Here is a 24194-nt window from a genome sequence, read left to right on the forward strand (position 1 = left end):
GAGTATTGTGATGTCATTATGGGGTATTGTGATATCATTATGGGGTATTGTGATGTCATTATGGGGTATTGTGATGTCATCATGGGGTATTGTGATGTCATTATGGGGTATTGTGATGTCATTATGGGGTATTGTGTGTAGATTGATGAGAATTTTTAACGGAACAAAATGTGGAAAAGGGGGAAGGGGTCTGAATAAGTCCAGAATGCACTGCAGGTCCGGTCACTGTGGGGATGACGTCGTTGATCCGCTTGTGTGTCTCTTTCTACCTACCTGTTGAGGCAGATGGCTGTGTGCGTGTGTGTGTGTGTGTGTGTGTGTGTGTGTGTGTCTCTCTCTACCTACTTGTTGAGGCGGATAGCGTACTCCTTCAGAGCGAAGACGTTGTCGGCGAACACCATGATCTTGTCGTTGCGTCTCTCGTGGAACTTGATGAGGAACTGACAGGCTCTGAACTTGTTGGGGTTCATGGTGTAGAGGAGAATACGTCTCTTCGTCTTGATGGCCACGTATTCCCGGTAAAACTCCGGGGACATCGGACACCACACCTAGACGAAGGACATTCTGACGTCAAACTACACATTTCTATGTGTTAGTAAAGTAGTAAGTGTTTTATTCTCTTTTTTTCCTGAGGTCTTGGCTGATTTATTGATTTTGATTTTCCTCATGACGTCAAGCAAAGAGGACACTGAGTTTGAAGGTAGGCCTTGAAATACATCCACAGGTACACCTCCAATTGACTCAAATGATGTTAATTAGCCTATCAGAAGCTTCTAAAGCCATGACGTCATTTTCTGGAATTTTCCAAGCTGTTTAAAAGGCACAGTCAATTTAGTGTATGTAAACTTCTGACCCAATGGAATTGTGATACAGTGAATTATAAGTGAAATAAACTGTCTGTAAACAATTGTTGGAAAAATTACTTGTGTCATGCACAAAGTAGATGTCATAACCGACTTGCCGAAACTGTAGTTTGTTAACAAGACATTTGTGGAGTGGTTCAGCAACGACTCGGTGAAACAAAAGATTACAGTTTTTGCAAAAATCTTATTATTATTTGTATTTATTTTTAAACTACGTTATAGGGAATTGTTGGGATTTGTGAATTATTATTTTATGTTTTAAATCAACTTTGAATTCAGGCTATCACTGACTGTTTTTGACACCACAAGTCCCCCAAATAATGATTGCCTGTTCAATGTGTAAATGATTTAAACTGTTTGTGTTTGATGTTGTCATGGCGACTGGAAATGTGTGTTGATTTCCTGGTGTCTCTTAGGAAATATGGTTTTAAACCTCAATGAGACGAACCTGGTAAAAAATAAAGATTTTTATTTATTTAAAAAAAAAACATACTGCTTTTTCAGCCAACTCCTAGGTCCTCTGATAGTAATTATCCCATGGGAATCAACATGTTAAAAAAACAACTTTATTTAACTAGGCAGAGATCTATAGAGGACAGCCCCCCCCTCCTTGAGGACCAATAGAGATCTAAAGAGGACAGCCCCCCCCCCCCCCCCCCCCCCCCCCATTGAGGACCATTAGAGATCTAAAGAGGACAGCCCCCCCCCCCCTTTAGGACCAATAGAGATCTAAAGAGGACAGCCCCCCCCCCTTGATGACCAATAGAGATCTAAAGAGGACAGCCCCCCCCCCCCCCTTGATGACCAATAGAGATCTAAAGAGGACAGCCCCCCCCTCCTTGAGGACCAATAGAGATCTAAAGAGGACAGCCCCCCCCCCCTTGAGGACCAATAGAGATCTAAAGAGGACAGCCCCCCCCTCCTTGAGGACCAATAGAGATCTAAAGAGGACAGCCCCCCCCTCCTTGAGGACCAATAGAGATCTAAAGAGGACAGCCCCCCCCCTCCCTTGATGACCAATAGAGATCTAAAGAGGACAGCCCCCCCCCCTTGAGGACCAATAGAGATCTAAAGAGGACAGCCCCCCCCTCCTTGAGGACCACTAGAGATCTAAAGAGGACAGCCCCCCCCTCCTTGAGGACCAATAGAGATCTAAAGAGGACAGCCCCCCCTCCTTGAGGACCAATAGAGATCTAAAGAGGACAGTCCCCCCCTCCTTGAGGACCAATAGAGATCTAAAGAGGACAGCCCCCCCCTCCTTGAGGACCAATAGAGATCTAAAGAGGACAGCCCCCCCCCCCCCCTGAGAACCAATAGAGATCTAAAGAGGACAGCCCCCTCCCCTTTGAGGACCAATAGAGATCTGAAGAGGACAGCCACCCCCCAACTTGTTCCAATCACCTAATCCTTATCTTCAGTTTAGAATGACATTTAATGACTACAGCCCCCCCCCCCCCCCCCCTTGAGGACTGGGGTTGGGACTGGAACGACAGCCCCCCCCCCCTTGAGGACTGGAACTACAGCCCCCCCCCCCCCCCCCCCCCTTGAGGACTGGGGTTGGGACTGGAACTACAGCCCCCCCCCCCCCTTGAGGACTGGAACTACAGCCACTGGCAGGCAGGTGATTACTACTTACATGGAACCCAAACCGGCTGCACGCCTGCGCCATCGTGTGCCATCGTGTGCCATCGTGCTCCATCGTGCTCCATCGTGCGCCATCGTGTGCCATCGTGCTCCATCGTGCGCCATCGTGCGCCATCGTGTGCCATCGTGTGCCATCGTGCTCCATCGTGCGCCATCGTGTGCCATCGTGCTCCATCGTGCGCCATCGTGCGCCATCGTGCGCCATCGTGCATAAATGTATTTTGTCCCCTACATCAAACGCGATCACGACACGCAGGATAAAATATCAAAACAAACTCTGAAACAATTCTCTTAATTTGGGGACAGGTCGAAAAGCATTAAACATGTACGGCAATTCAGCCTTCCTTGCCCTTGCTAGATTATTTGTCCTATTTAGCTAGCTTGCTGTTGCTAGATTATTTGTCCTATTTAGCTAGCTTGCTGTTGCTAGATTATTTGTCCTATTTAGCTAGCTTGCTGTTGCTAGATTATTTGTCCTGTTTAGCTAGCTTGCTGTTGCTAGCTAATCTGTCCTGGGATATAAACATTGTTGGGTTGTTATTTTACCTGAAATGCACAAGGTCCTCTACTCCGACAATTAATCCACACATAAAACGGTCAACCGAATCGTTTCTAGTCGTCTCTCCTCCTTCCAGGCTTTTTCTTCTCTTGACTTTATATTGCGATTGGCAACTTTCATAAATTAGGTGCATTACCGCCACTGACGTCGTTCGAGGAGATGGGAGAGGCAGGACTTGTAGCGTGATCTGCGTCAGAAATAGAACTGACTTCTATTTTAGCCCTCGGCAACGCAGACGCTCGTTGGCGCGCGGGAGCAGTGCGGGTGCAATAGTTGAATAATATAGATTTCTAAATTTATTTTGCAACGCGAGCGGTGTAGTCTGCCTTGTTAGCGTCAGGTGATTACCACATACTGTGGGCTTTATGGTACAGCAGTTCACACCAGTTCACAAAGAATTAGCTTCAGACTTCTCAGAAAAATAAAGTCTGGATTATTCTCAAGCTCACGTACAGTAATCCTGATTACTTCAGCCCTCTCACTCATTTTGATGAACTAACAAGGTTTAAGACAGAAACACCAAACACTTCCTAGATCACGTTGGGGCTGACCCAAAACGTGGTCAACAGCCCTGTCCCCAAATACCCTTCTAATATACTATATAGCTCTGTCCCCATATACCCTTCTAATGTGGTCAACAGCTCTGTCCTGATATACCCTTCTAATATACTTTATAGCTCTGTCCCCATATACCCTTCTAATGTGGTCAACAGCTCTGTCCCCATATATCCTTCTAATATACTATATAGCTCTGTCCTCAAATACCCTTCTAATATACTATATAGCTCTGTCCCCATATACCCTTCTAATATACTATATAGCTCTGTCCCCATATACCCTTCTAATATACTATATAGCTCTGTCCCCATATACCCTTCTAATATACTATATAGCTCTGTCCCCATATACCCTTCTAATATACTATATAGCTCTGTCCCCATAAACCCTTCTAATATACTATATAGCTCTGTCCCCATAAACCCTTCTAATATACTATATAGCTCTGTCCCCAAATACCCTTCTAATATACTATATAGCTCTGTCCCCATAAACCCTTCTAATATACTATATAGCTCTGTCCCAATAAACCCTTCTAATATACTATATAGCTCTGTCCCCTAATATCCTTCTAATATACTATATAGCTCTGTCCCCATATACCCTTCTAATATACTATATAGCTCTGTCCTCAAATACCCTTCTAATATACTATATAGCTCTGTCCTCAAATACCCTTCTAATATACTATATAGCTCTGTCCTCAAATACCCTTCTAATATACTATATAGCTCTGTCCCCAAATACCCTTCTAATATACTCTATAGCTCTGTCCCCAAATACCCTTCTAATTTACTATATACAGTGGAGCAAAAAAGTATTTAGTCAGCCACCAATTGTGCAAGTTCTCCCACTTAAAAAGATGAGAGAGGCCTGTAATTTTCATCATAGGTACACTTCAACTATGGCAGACAAAGGGAGAAAAAAAATCCAGAAAATCACATTGTAGGATTTTTAATGAATTTATTTGCAAATTATGGTGGAAAATAAATGTTTGGTCAATAACAAAAGTTTATCTCAATACTTTGTTATATACCCTTTGTTGGCAATGACAGAGGTCAAAGTTTTCTGTAAGTCTTCACAAGGTTTTCACACACTGTTGCTGGTATTTTGGCCCATTCCTCCATGCAGATCTCCTCTAGAGCAGTGATGTTTTGGGGCTATTGCTGGGCAACACGGACTTTCAACTCCCTTCAAAGATTTTCTATGGGGTTGAGATCTGGAGACTGGCTAGGGCACTCCAGGACCTTGAAATGCTTCTTACGAAGCCACTCCTTCGTTGCCCGGGCGGTGTGTTTGGGATCATGCTGAAAGACCCAGTCACGTTTCATCTTCAATGCCCTTGCTGATGGAAGGAGGTTTTCACTCAAAATCTCATGATACATGGCCCCATTCATTCTTTCCTTTACACGGATCAGTCGTACTGGTCCCTTTGCAGAAAAACAGCCCCAAAGCATGATGTTTCCACCCTCATGCTTCACAGTAGGTATGGTGTTCTTTGGATGCAACTCAGCATTCTTTGTCCTCCAAACACGACGAGTTGAGTTTTTACCAAAAAGTTATATTTTGGTTTCATCTGACCATATGACATTCTGCCAATGTTCTTCTGGATCATCCAAATGCTCTCTAGCAAACTTCAGACAGGCCTGGACATGTACTGGCTTAAGCAGGGGGACACGTTTGGCACTGCAGGATTTGAGTCCCTGGCGGCGTAGTGTGTTACTGATGGTAGGCTTTGTTACTTTGGTCCCAGCTCTCTGCAGGTCATTCACTAGGTCCCCCCGTGTGGTTCTGGGATTTCTGCTCACCGTTCTTGTGATCATTTTGACCCCACGGGGTGAGATCTTGCGTGGAGCCCCAGATCGAGGGAGATTATCAGTGGTCTTGTATGTCTTCCATTTCCTAATAATTGCTCCCACAGTTGATTTCTTCAAACCAAGCTGCTTACCTATTGCAGATTCAGTCTTCCCAGCCTGGTGCAGGTCTACAATTTTGTTTCTGGTGTCCTTTGACAGCTCTTTGGTATTGGCCATAGTGGAGTTTGGAGTGTGACTGTTTGAGGTTGTGGACAGGTGTCTTTTATAGTGATAACAACTTCAAAACAGGTGGCATTAATACAGGTAATGAGTGGAGGACAGAGGAGCCTCTTAAAGAGGTCTGTGAGAGCCAGAAATCTTGCTTGTTTATAGGTGACCAAATACTTATTTTCCACCATAATTTGCAAATAAATAGATTAAAAATCCTACAATGTGATTTTCTGGATTTTATTTCTCATTTTGTCTGTCATAGTTGAAGTGTACCTATGAGGAAAATTACAGGCCTCTCTCATATTTTTAAGTGGGAGAACTTGCACAATTTGTGGCTGACTAAATACTTTTTTGCCCCACTGTATCTCTGTCCCCAAATACCCTTCTAATATACACTGCTCAAAAATATAAAGGGAACACTAAAATAACACATCCTAGATCTGAATGAATGAAATATTCTTATTAAATACTTCTTTCTTTACATAGTTGAATGTGCTGACAACAAAATCACACAAAAATGATCAATGGAAATCTAATGTATCAACCCATGGAGGTCTGGGTTTGGAGTCACACTCAAAATTAAAGTGGAAAACCACACTACAGGCTGATCCAACTTTGATGTAATGTCCTTAAAACAAGTCAAAATGAGGCTCAGTAGTGTGTGGGGCCTCCACGTGCCTGTATGACCTCCCTACAACGACTGGGCATGCTCCTGATGAGGTGGCAGATGGTCTCCTGAGAGATCTCCTCCCAGACCTGGAGTAAAGCATCCTCCAACTCCTGGACAGTCTGTGGTGCAACCCTTCTAATATGGTTGGTGGATGGAGCGAGACATGATGTCCCAGATGTGCTCAATTGGATTCAGGTCTGGGGAACGGGCGGGCCAGTCCATAGCATCAATGCCTTCCTCTTGCAGGAACTGCTGACACACTCCAGCCACATGAGGTCTAGCATTGTCTTGCATTAAGAGGAACCCAGGGCCAACCGCACCAGCATATGGTCTCACAAGGGGTCTGAGGATCTTGGTGTTCTCTGGCAAATGCCAAACGTCCTGCACGGTGTTGGGCTGTAAGCACAACCCCAACCTGTGGACGTCGGGCCCTCATAGCACCCTCATGGAGTGTTTCTGACCGTTTGAGCAGACACATGCACATTTGTGCCCATTTTGCAATCATCTGTCTGTCTTGCATAGATTGTCAACAATCCAAAAAAGGATTGTGCCAATGACGAGGCCAAGCTGGCCTGACCCTTAGAACATTCTGCATACTGATTAGTTTACTAAAGAAAAAATATATTGTCTAGGGGAGGTCATTTTGCAGGGCTCTGGCAGTGCTCCTCCTGCTCCTCCTTGCACAAAGGCAGAGGTAGCGGTCCTGCTGCTGGGTTGTTGCCCTTCTCCGGCCTCCTCCACGTCTCCTGATGTACTGGCCTGTCTCCTGATGTACTGGCCTGTCTCCTGGTAGCGCCTCCATGCTCTGGACACTACGCTGACAGACACAGCAAACCTTCTTGCCACAGCTCGCATTGATGTGCCATCCTGGATGAGCTGCACTACCTGAGCCACTTGTGTGGGTTGTAGACTCCGTCTCATGCTACCACTAGAGTGAAAGCACCGCCAGCATTCAAAAGTGACCAAAACATCAGCCAGGAAGCATAGGAACTGAGAAGTGGTCTGTGGTCACCACCTGCAGAACCACTCCTTTATTGGGGGTGTCTTGCTAAATGCCTATAATTTCCACCTGTTGTCTATTCCATTTGCACAACAGCATGTGAAATGTATTGTCAATCAGTGTTGCTTCCTGAGTGGACAGTTTGATTTCACAGAAGTGTGATTGACTTGGAGTTACATTGTGTTGTTTAAGTGTTCCCTTTATTTGTTTGAGCGGTGTATATCGTCGTCTAGAAAAAAAACAACGCGCTGGACGTAATAATGACACCACCAACGTTTCCATAGTGATACTAGTCCCCTCCCAGTAGGGCGTAAGCCAATAGGAAGCTGGTGGTGGTGGTCAGGTAGTGATGATGGTGTTGAGGACCAGGTTGGGAATGAAACCAGGACATCGGAGGTCAACACCTCTACCCTCTATCTGTTTCTCCAGCACACTGTCCACACAAAGCCTCATGTTACTAATGTGTTGTTGGAGTCTACTTCCTACTCTCTACCTGTTAGTCCAGCACACCGTGCACATAGAGCCTCATGTTACTAATGTGTTGTTGGAGTCTACTTCCTACCCTCTACCTGTTAGTCCAGCACACCGTCCACACAGAGCCTCATGTTACTAATGTGTTGTTGGAGTCTACTTCCTACCCTCCCTAATTGACGAAATGTTGAATTGTAAACGGATGTTTGAAAACTAATTAAAAAAGATGGGAAGTCAGATCAGGTGAAACCAGGCTGGATAGGATGACGTAAGGGTTTTGGGATCGAGATCAGGCCTAGTTAATTACTTCATTAGGATTCCCATTATCTACTCCACACGCTGTAGCTAATCTTGCTGGGGTCAAGAACCCCTGCTGGGCATCAATGATGTGAAAAGCAGGACGGTTTCCTGTGACCTTTCTCTTTTATGCCCATGATTCTACACTTCCTGTGTCCCACAAAACAAACATACAGCAGAACCTCTTCAGGTTAGTTAAACCCCCTGAGACCAGAACCTCTTCAGGTCAGTTAAACCCCCTGAGACCAGAACCTCTTCAGGTCAGTTAAACCCCCTGAGACCAGAACCTCTTCAGGTCAGTTAAACCCCCTGAGACCAGAACCTCTTCAGGTCAGTTAAACCCCCTGAGACCAGAACCTCTTCAGGTCAGTTAAACCCCCTGAGACCAGAACCTCTTCAGGTCAGTTAAACCCCCTGAGGACCAATAGAGATCTAAAGAGGACAGCCCCCCCCTCAGTGTCTGGAAACACTGAGGTGGGCAACTCCAGTCCTCGAGGGCCTGATTGGTGACACAGTTTTACCCCCAGGTCCCCAGCTAACACACCTGACTCCAATAATCACCTTATGCTAATCTTCAGTTTAGAATGACATTTGATGAATCAGCTGTGTTTGCTACGGATGGAGAACAAGTGTGACACCAAATCAGGCCCTCGAGGACTGGGGTTTCCCACCCCTGAACGACAGCCGTTGGCAGGCAGGTGATTACCACATAGCGTGGGCTTTATGGTCCAGCAGGTCACACCAGTTCACAAAGAATTAGCTTCAGACTTCTCCGAAAAATAAAGTCTGGATTATTCTCAAGCTCACGTACAGTAATCCTGATTACTTCAGCCCTCTCGCTCATTTTGATGAACTAACAAGGTTTAAGACAGAAACCCCAAACACTTCCTAGATCACGTTGGGGCTGACCCAAAACGTGGTCAACAGCTCTGTCCCCAAATACCCTTCTAATATACTATATAGCTCTGTCCCCATATACCCTTCTAATGTGGTCAACAGCTCTGTCCTGATATACCCTTCTAATATACTATATAGCTCTGTCCTGATATACCCTTCTAATATACTATATAGCTCTGTCCCCAAATACCCTTCTAATGTGGTCAACAGATCTGTCCTGATATACCCTTCTAATATACTATATAGCTCTGTCCCCAAATACCCTTCTAATGTGGTCAACAGATCTGTCCTGATATACCCTTCTAATATACTATATAGCTCTGTCCTCAAATACCCTTCTAATATACTATATAGCTCTGTCCTCAAATACCCTTCTAATATACTATATAGCTCTGTCCCCATATACCCTTCTAATATACTATATAGCTCTGTCCTCAAATACCCTTCTAATATACTCTATAGCTCTGTCCCCATATACCCTTCTAATATACTATATAGCTCTGTCCCCAAATACCCTTCTAATGTGGTCAACAGATCTGTCCTGATATACCCTTCTAATATACTATATAGCTCTGTCCTCAAATACCCTTCTAATATACTATATAGCTCTGTCCCCATATACCCTTCTAATATACTATATAGCTCTGTCCCCATAAACCCTTCTAATATACTATATAGCTCTGTCCCCATATACCCTTCTAATATACTATATAGCTCTGTCCCCAAATACCCTTCTAATGTGGTCAACAGCTCTGTCCTGATATACCCTTCTAATATACTATATAGCTCTGTCCCCAAATACCCTTCTAATATACTATATAGCTCTGTCCCCAAATACCCTTCTAATATACTATATAGCTCTGTCCCCATATACCCTTCTAATATACTATATAGCTCTGTCCCCATATATCCCCACACAGACTGGTACAGGATGACAGACTAACCCAGGTATATCCCCACACAGACTGGTACAGGATGATGGACTAACCCAGGTTTATCCCCACACAGACTGGTACAGGATGATGGACTAACCCAGGTTTATCCCCACACAGACTGGTACAGGATGACGGACTAACCCAGGTTTATCCCCACACAGACTGGTACAGGTATGGATGACTGACTAACCCAGGTTTATCCCCACACAGACTGGTACAGGTATGGATGACAGACTAACCCAGGTTTATCCCCACACAGACTGGTACAGGATGACAGACTAACCCAGGTTTATCCCCACACAGACTGGTACAGGATGACAGACTAACCCAGGTTTATCCCCATACAGACTGGTACAGGTATGGATGACAGACTAACCCAGGTTTATCCCCACACAGACTGGTACAGGATGATGGACTAACCCAGGTTTATCCCCACACAGACTGGTACAGGTATGGATGACTGACTAACCCAGGTTTATCCCCACACAGACTGGTACAGGTATGGATGACAGACTAACCCAGGTTTATCCCCACACAGACTGGTACAGGATGACAGACTAACCCAGGTTTATCCCCACACAGACTGGTACAGAATGACAGACTAACCCAGGTTTATCCCCACACAGACTGGTACAGGATGATGGACTAACCCAGGTTTATCCCCACACAGACTGGTACAGGATGATGGACTAACCCAGGTTTATCCCCACACAGACTGGTACAGGATGATGGACTAACCCAGGTTTAACCCCCACACAGACTGGTACAGGATGATGGACTATCCCAGGTTTATCCCCACACAGACTGGTACAGGTATGGATGACAGACTATCCCAGGTTTATCCCCACACAGACTGGTACAGGTATGGATGACGGACTAACCCCAGGTTTATCCCCACACAGACGGACTAACCCAGGTTTATCCCCACACAGACGGACTAACCCAGGTTTATCCCCACACAGACGGACTAACCCAGGTTTATCCCCACACAGACGGACTAACCCAGGTTTATCCCCACACAGACGGACTAACCTCGGCACACTGGACCTTAGCGATGTATCCGTTGTTCTGGAGCTCCATCCAGTTCGCCTCGAACAGCTTGGGCCCAATCAGGAAGTTGAGATCAACGATCTTGTCGTCCTCTCGGACCAGCGTAGCGGTCAGACCCAGCTTACAGTGGGCCTGGACAATGGTCAGAACCCGACGGAACATCTTAGCTACACGGGGGGGGGGGGAGACAACGCGGACATTATTAGATAAATGTTTTGGAAACATCACAGAAGTGAGAAACAGATTTTCTGGTGTTCTGTCAGTTAAACTCCTGAAGTTTAACTGAAAATCCCGTCTTCTCATAAAATCGACTGTAGCGTCTTGGGCCCTCGTCTGAAGTCGGTTCAGCCGATCTGACAACTTCTGTCTGTAGCGTCTTGGGCCCTCGTCTGAAGTCGGTTCAGCCGATCTGACAACGTCTGTCTGTGGCGTCCGAACGGTTTGGGATACACATTAATACGACCCCTTGTCAGGTATACTCCCCCTCACCCGTCACCGTCGTTACGCGCGCCTGTCACCATCATTACGCGCGCCCGTCACCGTCGTTACGCGCACCTGTCACCGTCGTTACGCGCGCCCGTCACCGTCGTTACGCGCGCCTGTCACCGTCGTTACGCGCGCCTGTCACCGTCGTTACGCGCACCCGTCACCTTCGTTACGCGCGCCTGTCACCGTCGTTACGCGCGCCTGTCACCGTCGTTACGCGCGCCTGTCACCTCATCAGACTCACCTGGACTCCATCACCTGTCCAGTTACCTTCCTTGTATCGGTCCCTTTGGTTCCTTCCCCGGGCTTCTATTTCAGTTTCATGTCTGTGCGTTGTTCGTGTTTCCTGTTTGTATTATGTTGTGTTTATTTATTAAATGATTCACTCCCTGAACTTGCTTCCCAGGGCACCACGTTACAACCCCTCTGTGTAAAGGTGCGACTGTCACCAACACGTACAGGTCGGTTGTTTTGACTCATCTGAAGGTCCCCCGGTACCCGTCGGAAAAAATTATAATATACTGTTTATGGAGATGATTTAGTGACAAAAAATAAGGGGGTTAAATACATTCTTGATCCTTCTTTATCTCTCAGATATAGATATATCAGACATCTCAATACAACTCTAACCCCGCGTAACCCTAAACTCTCCTAACCAAAACCCCTTAACCTCTGACGCCTTACCACAGAGAGATAGACATACTCACCAGGGATGGTGTGGACTAAACGTAACCCCTCCTAACTTAACCATGGACCCCTGACCCCAAAGACTCACCAGGGATGGTGTGGACTAAACGTAACCCCTCCTAACTTAACCATGGACCCCTGACCCCAAAGACTCACCAGGGATGGTGTGGTCTAACCCTAACCCCTCCTAACTTAACCATGACCCCTGACCCCATAGACTCACCAGGGACGGTGTGGACTAAACGTAACCCCTCCTAACTTAACCATGGACCCCTGACCCCAAAGACTCACCAGGGATGGTGTGGTCTAACCCTAACCCCTCCTAACTTAACCATGACCCCTGACCCCGTATAGACTCACCAGGGATGGTGTGGACTAACCCTAACCCGACCTAACTTAACCATGACCCCATATAGACTCACCAGGGATAGTGTGCACCTCATCCAGGATGATGAGACCCCACTCCTGGGACCTCATCCATTCCATCACTCTCTCTGCCTCCCAAGACCTCTTGGTGGTGTGTCCCAACATGCTGTACGTACTGATGGCCACCGAGCAGCCAATCGGCTTCCAAAACAAAAAAATTTAACTTCATTTAAAAGTGCATTTTAAAACCGCAACACACTTTGAAACTAAAACAGTAACTTGAAATTAATAAATCAAAGCAAACAAGAAGCAGTAAAAAGAGACCATTATACAAAACACAGTGGCTGTTGAAAGTCCGAGTTGAGAAGGGGGATTTTAAAAAGCTCAAAACACAGAGGCTGTTGAAAGTCCGAGTTGAGAAGGGGGATTTTAAAAAGCTCAATGGTGTTTGCTGCGTCTCTTACCTTGTCCTTGGCATCTGAGGTGAAGCGGCAGATTTGAGAGTCGTCGATGGTCGACCACATCTTAAACTGAGCCTTCCACTGTTCTACTGACACAGAGCTGTTCCCCAGGACCAGGCAGCGCTTACGAACCGTACAGGCTGCAGTTACCCCTACTAGAGACTTCCCCGCACCTGGGGAGAGGAGGAGAGATGGAGGACCACATCTTAAACTGAGCCTTCCACTGTTCTACTGACACAGAGCTGTTCCCCAGGACCAGGCAGCGCTTACGAACCGTACAGGCTGCAGTTACCCCTACTAGAGACTTCCCCGCACCTGGGGAGAGGAGGAGGGGGAGGGAGGAGGAGAGATGGGGGTAGGAGGAGAGATGGAGGGGGGTAGGAGGAGTAATGGGGACAGGATGAGAGATGGAGGGGGGTAGGAGGAGTAATGGGGACAGGAGGAGAGATGGAGGGGGGTAGGAGGAGTAATGGGGACAGGAGGAGAGATGGAGGGGGGGGTAGGAGGAGTAATGGGGACAGGAGGAGAGATGGAGGGGGGGTAGGAGGAGTAATGGGGACAGGAGGAGCGATGGAGGGGGGGTAGGAGGAGTAATGGGGACAGGAGGAGAGATGGAGGGGGGTAGGAGGAGTAATGGGGACAGGAGGAGAGATGGAGGGGGGTAGGAGGAGTAATGGGGACAGGAGGAGAGATGGAGGGGGGTAGGAGGAGTAATGGGGACAGGAGGAGAGATGGAGGGGGGGTAGGAGGAGTAATGGGGACAGGAGGAGAGATGGAGGGGGGGTAGGAGGAGTAATGGGGACAGGAGGAGCGATGGAGGGGGGGTAGGAGGAGTAATGGGGACAGGAGGAGCGATGGAGGGGGGGTAGGAGGAGTAATGGGGACAGGAGGAGAGATGGAGGGGGGTAGGAGGAGTAATGGGGACAGGAGGAGCGATGGAGGGGGGGTAGGAGGAGTAATGGGGACAGGAGGAGAGATGGAGGGGGGGTAGGAGGAGTAATGGGGACAGGAGGAGAGATGGAGGGGGGGTAGGAGGAGTAATGGGGACAGGAGGAGAGATGGAGGGGGGGATAGGAGGAGTAATGGGGACAGGAGGAGAGATGGAGGGGGGGTAGGAGGAGTGATAGGGACAGGAGGAGCGATACACCATATTAAACCCATCACTCAGTGTATAAACTATCCACCATGTTAAACCCCATATTAAACCCATATTAAACCCAATATTAAACCCATATTAAACCCCATATTAAACCCCATATTAAATCCATATTAAACACCATATTAAACCCCATATTAAACCCATATTAAACCCCATATTAAACCCCATCACTCATAGTATCAACTATCCACCATATTAAACCCATATTAAACCCCATATTAAACCCCATATTAAACCCATATTAAACCCCATATTAAACCCCATATTAAACCCATATTAAACCCCATATTAAACCCCATATTAAACCCCATATTAAACCCCATCACTCAGAGTATCAACTATCCACCATATAAAACCCCATATTAAACCACATATTAAACCCCATATTAAACCCATATTAAACCCCATATTAAACCCCATATTAAACCCCATATTAAACCCCATATTAAACCCCATATTAAACCCCATATTAAACCCATCACCCAGTGTATCAACTATCCACCCATATTAAACCCCATATTAAACACCATCACTCAGTGTATCAACTATCCACCATATTAAACCCCATATTAAACCCCATATTAAACCCCATATTAAACCCCATCACTCAGTGTATAAACTATCCACCATATTAAACCCCATATTAAACCCCATATTAAACCCCATATTAAACCCCATCACTCAGTGTATAAACTATCCACCATATTAAACCCCATATTAAACCCCATCACTCAGTGTATAAACTATCCACCATATTAAACCCCATCACCCAGTGTATCAACTATCCACCCATATTAAACCCCATATCAAACCCCATATTAAACCCCATATTAAACCCCATATTAAACCCCATATTAAACCCATATTAAACCCCATATTAAACCCCATATTAAACCCCATATTAAACCCCATCACTCAGTGTATCAACTATCCACCCATATTAAACCCCATATTAAACCCCATATTAAACCCCATCACTCAGTGTATCAACTATCCACCATATTAAACCCCATATTAAACCCATATTAAACCCCATATTAAACCCCATATTAAACCCCATATTAAACCCCATCACTCAGTGTATCAACTATCCACCATATCAAACCCCATATTAAACCCCATATTAAACCCCATATTAAACCCCATCACTCAGTGTATAAACTATCCACCATATCAAACCCCATATTAAACCCCATATTAAACCCCATATTAAACCCCATATCAAACCCCATATTAAACCCCATATTAAAACCCATATTAAACCCCATATTAAAACCCATATTAAACCCCATATTAAACCCCATATTAAACCCCATATTAAACCCATCAGTGTATAAACTATCCACCATATTAAACCCCATATTAAACCCCATATTAAAACCCATATTAAACCCCATATTAAACCCCATATCAAACCCCATATTAAACCCCATATTAAAACCCATATTAAACCCCATATTAAACCCCATATTAAACCCCATATTAAACCCCATATTAAACCCCATATTAAACCCCATATTAAAACCCATATTAAACCCCATATTAAACCCCATATCAAACCCCATATTAAACCCCATATTAAAACCCATATTAAACCCCATATTAAAACCCATATTAAACCCCATATTAAACCCCATATTAAACCCCATATTAAACCCCATATTAAAACCCATATTAAACCCCATATTAAACCCCATATTAAACCCCATATTAAACCCCATATTAAACCCCATATTAAACCCATATTAAACCCCATCACTCAGTGTATAAACTATCCACCATATTAAACCCCATATTAAACCCCATATTAAACCCCATCACTCAGTGTATAAACTATCCACCATATTAAACCCATATTAAACCCCATATTAAACCCATATTAAACCCCATATTAAACCCATCACTCAGTGTATCAACTATCCACCATATTAAACCCCATATTAAACCCCATCACTCAGTGTATCAACTATCCACCATATTAAACCCCATATTAAACCCCATATTAAACCCATATTAAACCTCATATTAAACCCCATCACTCAGTGTATAAACTATCCACCATATTAAACCTCATATTAAACCCCATATTAAACCCCATATTAAACCCCATATTAAACCCCATCACTCAGTGTATAAACTATCCACCATATTAAACCCCATATTAAACCCATATTAAACCCCATATTAAACCTATATTAAACCCCATATTAAACCCCATCACTCAGTGTATAAACTATCCACCATATTAAACACCATATTAAACCCCATATTAAACCCATATTAAACCCCATCACTCAGTGTATAAACTATCCACCATATTAAACCCCATATTAAACCCCATATTAAACCCCATATTAAACCTCATATTAAACCTCATATTAAACCCCATATTAAACCCCATCACTCAGTGTATAAACTATCCACCATATTAAACCCCATCACTCAGTGTATAAACTATCCACCATATTAAACCCCAATATTAAACCCATATTAAACCCCATATTAAACCTATATTAAACCCCATATTAAACCCCATCACTCAGTGTATAAACTATCCACCATATTAAACACCATATTAAACCCCATATTAAACCCATATTAAACCCCATCACTCAGTGTATAAACTATCCACCATATTAAACCCCATATTAAACCCCATATTAAACCCATATTAAACCCCATATTAAACCCATCACTCAGTGTATTAACTATCCACCCATATTAAACCCCATCACTCAGTGTATAAACTATCCACCATATTAAACCCCATATTAAACCCCATATTAAACCCATCACTCAGTGTATAAACTATCCACCATATTAAACCCCATATTAAACCCCATATTAAACCCCATCACTCAGTGTATCAACTTTCCACCATATTAAACCCCATATTAAACCCATATTAAACCCCATATTAAACCCCATATTAAACCCCATATTAAACCCATATTAAACCCCATATTAAACCCAATATTAAACCCCATATTAAACCCCATATTAAACCCCATATTAAACCCATATTAACCCCATATTAAACCCATATTAAACCCCATATTAAACCCCATCACTCAGTGTATCAACTTTCCACCATATTAAACCCCATATTAAACCCCATATTAAACCCTATATTAAACCCCATATTAAACCCCATATTAACCCCATATTAAACCCCATATTAAACCCCATCACTCAGTGTATTAACTATCCACCATATTAAACCCCATATTAAACCCCATATTAAACCCCATATTAAACCCCATATTAAACCCCATATTAAACCCCATCACTCAGTGTATTAACTATCCACCATATTAAACCCCATATTAAACCCCATATTAAACCCCATATTAAACCCCATATTAAACCCCATATTAAACCCCATCACTCAGTGTATTAACTATCCAGACATATTAAACCCCATATTAAACCCCATATTAAACCCTATATTAAACCCCATATTAAACCCCATATTAAACCCCATATTAAACCCCATATTAAACTCCATATTAAACCCCATATTAAACCCCATATTAAACCCCATATTAAACCCCATATTAAACCCCATATTAAACCCCATATTAAACTCCATATTAAACCCCATATTAAACCCATATTAAACCCCATATTAAACCCCATATTAAACCCCATATTAAACCCCATATTAAACCCCATCACTCAGTGTATTAACTATCCAGACATATTAAACCGTATCTTTCTCATCTCTTGAAGAAAACACCGTACGACCCTCAGACGACACCTTGTGGTAACAACATATTACATCAGAGTTTCTCTTCCTTCAACAATAGTTTTTTAATAAAAGATCTTAACTGAAAAAACCTGCTCGTCGGGGGGATAGGAGCGCAGCTAGATTCAAAACGTTGAACGTTACAACAAAATGTAGATTTCTGCCTAAATAGACAGACCCAGCAGTGTTTATTTAATAATGAGAGGGACTTAGACAATAACTAGTAATGCTGCATACTCCCAGAAGAGTTTACAATCTCATCTTTCTGGTACAAATGGTTATACATTGCTGACTTGTGGTCAGTTAGGGTTAAGGACACTAAGGACACAAGGACACAAGGACACTAAGGACACTAAGGACACAAGGACACTTAGGACACTAAGGACACAAGGACACTAAGAACACTAAGGACACAAGGACACAAGGACACTAAGGACACAAGGACACTAAGGACACTAAGAACACTAAGGACACAAGGACACTAAGGACACTAAGAACAATAAGGACACAAGGACACAAGGACACTAAGGACACAAGGACACTAAGGACACTAAGAACACTAAGGACACAAGGACACTAAGGACACTAAGAACACTAAGAACACTAAGAACACTAAGGACACAAGGACACAAGGACACAAGCACATAGTACTACATCTGGCCATCTTGATGTCACTAGCCACTTTAAACAATGTCCCTTCATATAATGTTTACTTACCCTACATTACTCATCTCATATGTATATACTGTACTCTATACCATCTACTGCATCTTTATGTAATAAATGTATCACTAGCCACTTTAACTATGCCACTTTGTTTACATACTCATCTCATTTGTACATACTGTACCCGATAACATCTACTGTATCTTGCCTATGCCGCTCTGTACCATCACTCATTCATATATCCTTATGTACATATTCTTTATCCCCTTACACTGTGTACAAGACAGTAGTTTTGGAATTGTTAGTTAGATTACTTGTTATTACTGCATTGTCGGAACTAGAAGCACAAGCATTTCGCTACACTCGCATTAACATCTGCTAACCATGTGTATGTGACCAATAACATCTGCTAACCATGTGTATGTGACCAATAACATCTGCTAACCATGTGTATGTGACCAGTAACATCTGCTAACCATGTGTATGTGACCAGTAACATCTGCTAACCATGTGTATGTGACCAATAACATCTGCTAACCATGTGTATGTGACCAATAACATCTGCTAACCATGTGTATGTGACCATTAACATCTGCTAACCATGTGTATGTGACCATTAACATCTGCTAACCATGTGTATGTGACCATTAACATCTGCTAACCATGTGTATGTGACCATTAACATCTGCTAACCATGTGTATGTGACCATTAACATCTGCTGACCATGTGTATGTGACAAATACAATTTGATTTGATTACAAATATTATTAAAAACATTTCTTAATTAGTTTCTTCTATTCAACAAAACTGGGGCAAAAGGGCTGAAACGCTTTAAATACAGTAACAACGATTTAAATACAGTAACAACGATTTAAATACAGTAACAACGATTTAAATACAGTAACAACGATTTAAATACAGTAACAACGAATTAAATACAGTAACAACAAATTAAATACAGTAACAACGATTTAAATACAGTAACAATGAATTAAATACAGTAACAACGAATTAAATACAGTAACAACGAATTAAATACAGTAACAACGAATTAAATACAGTAACAACGATTTAAATACAGTAACAATTAAATGACTTACTACAAGATAAATATGATCACACTATGTGACAATACCGGCACTAATTCATATAACAGCCGATAGTTTTCTCCAATAAGTCCCTGGAGCAGACAAGAGACATCACTACAACATGTCCAGACCTGTTTCAACTTCAGCTGTAAGAGCCAAGTGATTTACTGGGAGGATTTGGAGCAGAGAGCTCAGAGACTGGGCATTCTCGAACGACAAGACCGCAGGACCCCTTAACAATGACAAGAGAGCGTTTCGTACACCAAAATGTCAGTCGGGAACCAGAATCCCCAAATATGGTACTTAAGGTCTAATTAAAGGCCTAACCTTTCCAAGGCTCTTAGGGTTTCCAAGAATTCAGAGAGGCATGTTCTGTGAGTAAGAGGTTTAGAGAAAGCCCACTTGATACGGATGGTCATTAAGGCTTTCTAGAAATCTCTGAGACTGTCCGGAACAACCACAGAAGACATGTTATTCCTCGTGCAAAGCTCAACGACTCATTGGCCCGTCTCCAGAAGTCATTAACCCTCCAGGTCAGACCCGACGCCTCCTGGTCACACCGACACCTCCTGGTGACACCGACGCCTCCTGGTCAGACCCGACGCCCCCTGGTCACACCGACGCCCCCTGGTCACACCGACGCCCCCTGGTCACACCGACGCCCCCTGGACACACCGACGCCCCCTGGACACACCGACGCCCCCTGGACACACCGACGCCCCCTGGTCACACCGACGCCCCCTGGTCACACCGACGCCCCCTGGTCACACCGACGCCCCCTGGACACACCGACGCCCCATGGTCACACCGACGCCCCCTGGTCACACCGACGCCCCCTAGACACACCGACGCCCCATGGTCACACCGACGCCCCCTGGTCACACTGACCGAATCTCACCTTCCTACCACCTCTTCTCCCACCATCTCCCACTCTCTCCCCCTCTCCTCCACCCCTCTCTCGCTCTCTCCCTCCCACTCTCGCTCTCCCCATCCCTCTCTCTCCCCCTCTCCCCCTCTCTCTCTCCCCCCCTCTCCCCATCCCGCTCTCTCCCCCTCTCTCCCTCCCTCTCCCCCTCCCTCTTACCACAAGGTAGCACGATGACTCCCGAGCGGGCTCGGCCGTTCCCAAACATCTTGCGGAGGCTCTTCTCCTGGTAAGGCCTGAGTACAGCTGTGGCCTTCAGGTCCATGTTGATGTCAGGGTTCACCGTGTCGTTGCGGAAGTCGTACTCGGCCAGTAGAGGATACTCCATGTTAATACACCTCTTCTGAAGCTCTTCAATCATCTCCTGGAGGGAAGGGAGGATTCGAGGAGACGTGAGAGCGCGTGTGTGTGTGTGGTAACAACAGAGAGTAAGGAGAGATGGCAGACTGTAGATAGTAGAGTTAGACTTTAAAGGTTGTCCGAACATGAACACGTTATGAGGCAGTTGTTTGGTGGGGCAACAGAGACCACAATTCATTAAGGGGAAACAGGGACCACAATTCATTAAGGGGCCACAGAGACCACAATTCATTAAAGGGCCACAGGGCCCACAATTCATTAAGGGGCCACAGGGCCCACAATTCATTAAGGGGCCACAGGGCCCACAATTCATTAAGGGGCCACAGGGCCCACAATTCTTTAAGGGGAAACAGGGACCACAATTCATTAAGGGGCCACAGAGACCACAATTCATTAAAGGGCCACAGGGCCCACGATTCATTAAGGGGCCACAGGGCCCACAATTCATTAAGGGGCCACAGGGCCCACACTTCATTAAGGGGCCACAGGGCCCACAATTCATTAAGGGCCCACAATTCATTAAGGGGCCACAGGGCCCACAATTCATTAAGGGGCCACAGAGACCACAATTCATTAAGGGTCCACAGGGCCCACAATTCATTAAGGGGCCACAGGGCCCACAATTCATTAAGGGGCCACAGGGCCCACAGTTCATTAAGGGGCCACAGAGCCCGACACGGCTTCCAAGTCACACAACCAAACCTGTCGGATCTCGAAGGACACGGTCTGCGTCTCCTCCTCCTCCTCTTCCTCCTTGTCCATCTGTTCATAGTAGCTGAATATGTCCTCTGGTACCTGGGTGGCTCCTGGCGTCTGGCCCTCAGGGGCCCCTGCTGACGTGGAGGCCCCTGCTCCGTTGTCCTGGAGGGACTTAGAGATCTGGCAGGGGTTGGAGGTTACATCAGTACAGGCTTTAACATACGTGTGTGTGTGTGTGTGTGTGTGTGTGTTAGCTGTTCGTACCGCTGACTTGCTGTGTACGACCTCAGTGATGAGCTCGGTGTCTGTCTGCCTGTGTGTGTGTGTGTGTGTGTGTGTGTGTGTGTGTGTGTTAGCTGTTCGTACCGCTGACTTGCTGTGTACGACCTCAGTGATGAGCTCGGTGTCTGTCTGCCTGTGTGTGTGTGTGTGTGTGTGTGTGTGTTAGCTGTTCGTACCGCTGACTTGCTGTGTACGACCTCAGTGATGAGCTCGGTGTCTGTTCCCTCTGCGGTTCGGAGACGACAATCTCTGATCACACTGTCCTGAAGAAGACGCTGGATTACCTCGGGGAACGCACTCTCCACAAAGTACCTGACACACACAGACACACACAGACAGACACACACAGACAGACACACACACACACACACAGAGACACACACACAGAGACACACACAGACACACAGACAGACAGACAGACAGACACAGACACACAGACAGACACAGACACACAGACAGACACACACAGACAGACACAGACACACAGACACAGACACAGACACACACACAGACACAGACAGCGTTGATAAAACATGTAGAGTGGTGAATATATATATATAAATGTGTTGTCATGTTATTTATATATATAAATGAGTTGTCTCAGCCTACCGGTTGTGTATATATATACATATTAATGCGTTGTCATGCCTACCGGTTGTGTATATATATATAAATATAAATGCGTTGTCATGCCTACCGGTTGTGTTTCAGCACCAGCTTCACCTTGCCGTAGCTCACAGTGCAGAGCTGAAAGAGGACATTCATCAGACTGCTTCAATAGACACCAGACATCACTCAGACCCCCCCTACAGAAAACACCCCCAGACACCCCCCTACAGACACCCCCTACAGACACCCCCTACATAAAACACCCCCCAGACGCCCCCTACAGACAGCCCCCTACAGAAAACACCCCCCAGACGCCCCCTACAGACAGCCCCCTACATAAAACACCCCCCAGACGCCCCCTACAGACAGCCCCCTACAGAAAACACCCCTACAGACCCCCCCTACAGAAAACACCCCTACAGACACCCCCTACAGAAAACACCCCTACAGACACCCCCTACAGACACCCCCTACAGACCCCCCCTACAGACACCCCCTACAGACCCCCCCTACATGAAAACACCCCCCAGACGCCCCCTACAGACACCCCCTACATAAAACACCCCCCAGACGCCCCCTACAGACAGCCCCCTACAGAAAACACCCCTACAGACCCCCCCTACAGAAAACACCCCTACATGAAAACACCCCCCATGAAAACACCCCCCAGACGCCCCCTACAGACACCCCCTACATAAAACACCCCCCAGACGCCCCCTACAGACAGCCCCCTACAGAAAACACCCCTACAGACCCCCCCTACAGAAAACACCCCTACAGACACCCCCTACAGAAAACACCCCTACAGACACCCCCTACAGACCCCCCCTACAGACAGCCCCCTACAGAAAACACCCCTACAGAAAACACCCCTACAGACCCCCCCTACAGAAAACACCCCTACAGACCCCCCCTACAGAAAACACCCCTACAGACCCCCCCTACAGACACCCCCTACAGACACCCCCTACAGACACCCCCTACATAAAACACCCCCTACAGACCCCCCCTACAGAAAACACCCCTACAGACCCCCCTTACAGACACCCCCTACAAACACCCCCTACAGACACCCCCTACATAAAACACCCCCTACAGACCCCCCCTACAGACAGCCCCCTAAAGAAAACACCCCTACAGACCCCCCCTATAGACACCCCCTATAGACACCTGTACCACCACCACCCTCTCCCTGTACCACCTCCTCCTCCTCCTCCCTGTACCACCTCCTCCTCCTCCTTGTACCACCTCCTCCTCCTCCTCCCTGTACCACCTCCTCCTCCTCCCTGTACCACCACCACCACCACCTCCTCCCTGTACCACCACCACCTCCTCCTCCTGTACCACCTCCTCCTCCCTGTACCACCACCACCTCCTCCTCCTCCCTGTACCACCACCACCTCCTCCTCCTGTACCACCTCCTCCTCCCTGTACCACCACCACCTCCTCCTCCTCCCTGTACCACCACCACCTCCTCCTCCCTGTACCACCTCCTCCTCCCTGTACCACCTCCTCCTCCCTGTACCTCCTCCTCCTCCCTGTACCACCACCCCCAGCCTCAGACCCCTGTACCTCCTCCACCTCCTCCCTGTACCACCTCCTCCTCCCTGTACCACCTCCTCCTCCTCCTCCCTGTACCTCCTCCTCCTCCCTGTACCACCTCCTCCTCCTCCCTGTACCTCCTCC

At 45.8% G+C, this 24194-nt stretch overlaps 1 protein-coding gene across 4 annotated transcripts in view; it reads right to left on the reverse strand.

The window, feature by feature from the left end:
• Nucleotides 1-24194, reverse strand: part of LOC110516736 (excision repair cross-complementation group 3) — a 53089-nt gene that overhangs the window by 20132 nt on the left and 8763 nt on the right. For 3 of the 4 annotated variants that reach the window (XM_036951442.1, XM_036951444.1, XM_036951443.1), the window contains exons 4-12: nucleotides 22597-22646; nucleotides 22076-22211; nucleotides 21621-21797; nucleotides 20718-20922; nucleotides 13189-13286; nucleotides 12975-13046; nucleotides 12567-12711; nucleotides 10954-11138; nucleotides 346-548 (exon numbers count right to left, since the gene is read on the reverse strand). In XM_036951442.1, the coding sequence (XP_036807337.1) occupies nucleotides 346-548; nucleotides 10954-11138; nucleotides 12567-12711; nucleotides 12975-13046; nucleotides 13189-13286; nucleotides 20718-20922; nucleotides 21621-21797; nucleotides 22076-22211; nucleotides 22597-22646 (1271 nt within the window). Of the gene's footprint in view, nucleotides 1-345; nucleotides 549-10953; nucleotides 11139-12566; nucleotides 12712-12974; nucleotides 13145-13188; nucleotides 13287-20717; nucleotides 20923-21620; nucleotides 21798-22075; nucleotides 22212-22596; nucleotides 22647-24194 lie in introns of all 4 variants that reach the window. The other variant, XM_036951445.1, reaches the window with a different exon arrangement.

Source organism: Oncorhynchus mykiss, chromosome 18 (genome assembly GCF_013265735.2).
Source record: "Oncorhynchus mykiss isolate Arlee chromosome 18, USDA_OmykA_1.1, whole genome shotgun sequence".
Classification (NCBI taxonomy): domain Eukaryota; kingdom Metazoa; phylum Chordata; class Actinopteri; order Salmoniformes; family Salmonidae; genus Oncorhynchus; species Oncorhynchus mykiss.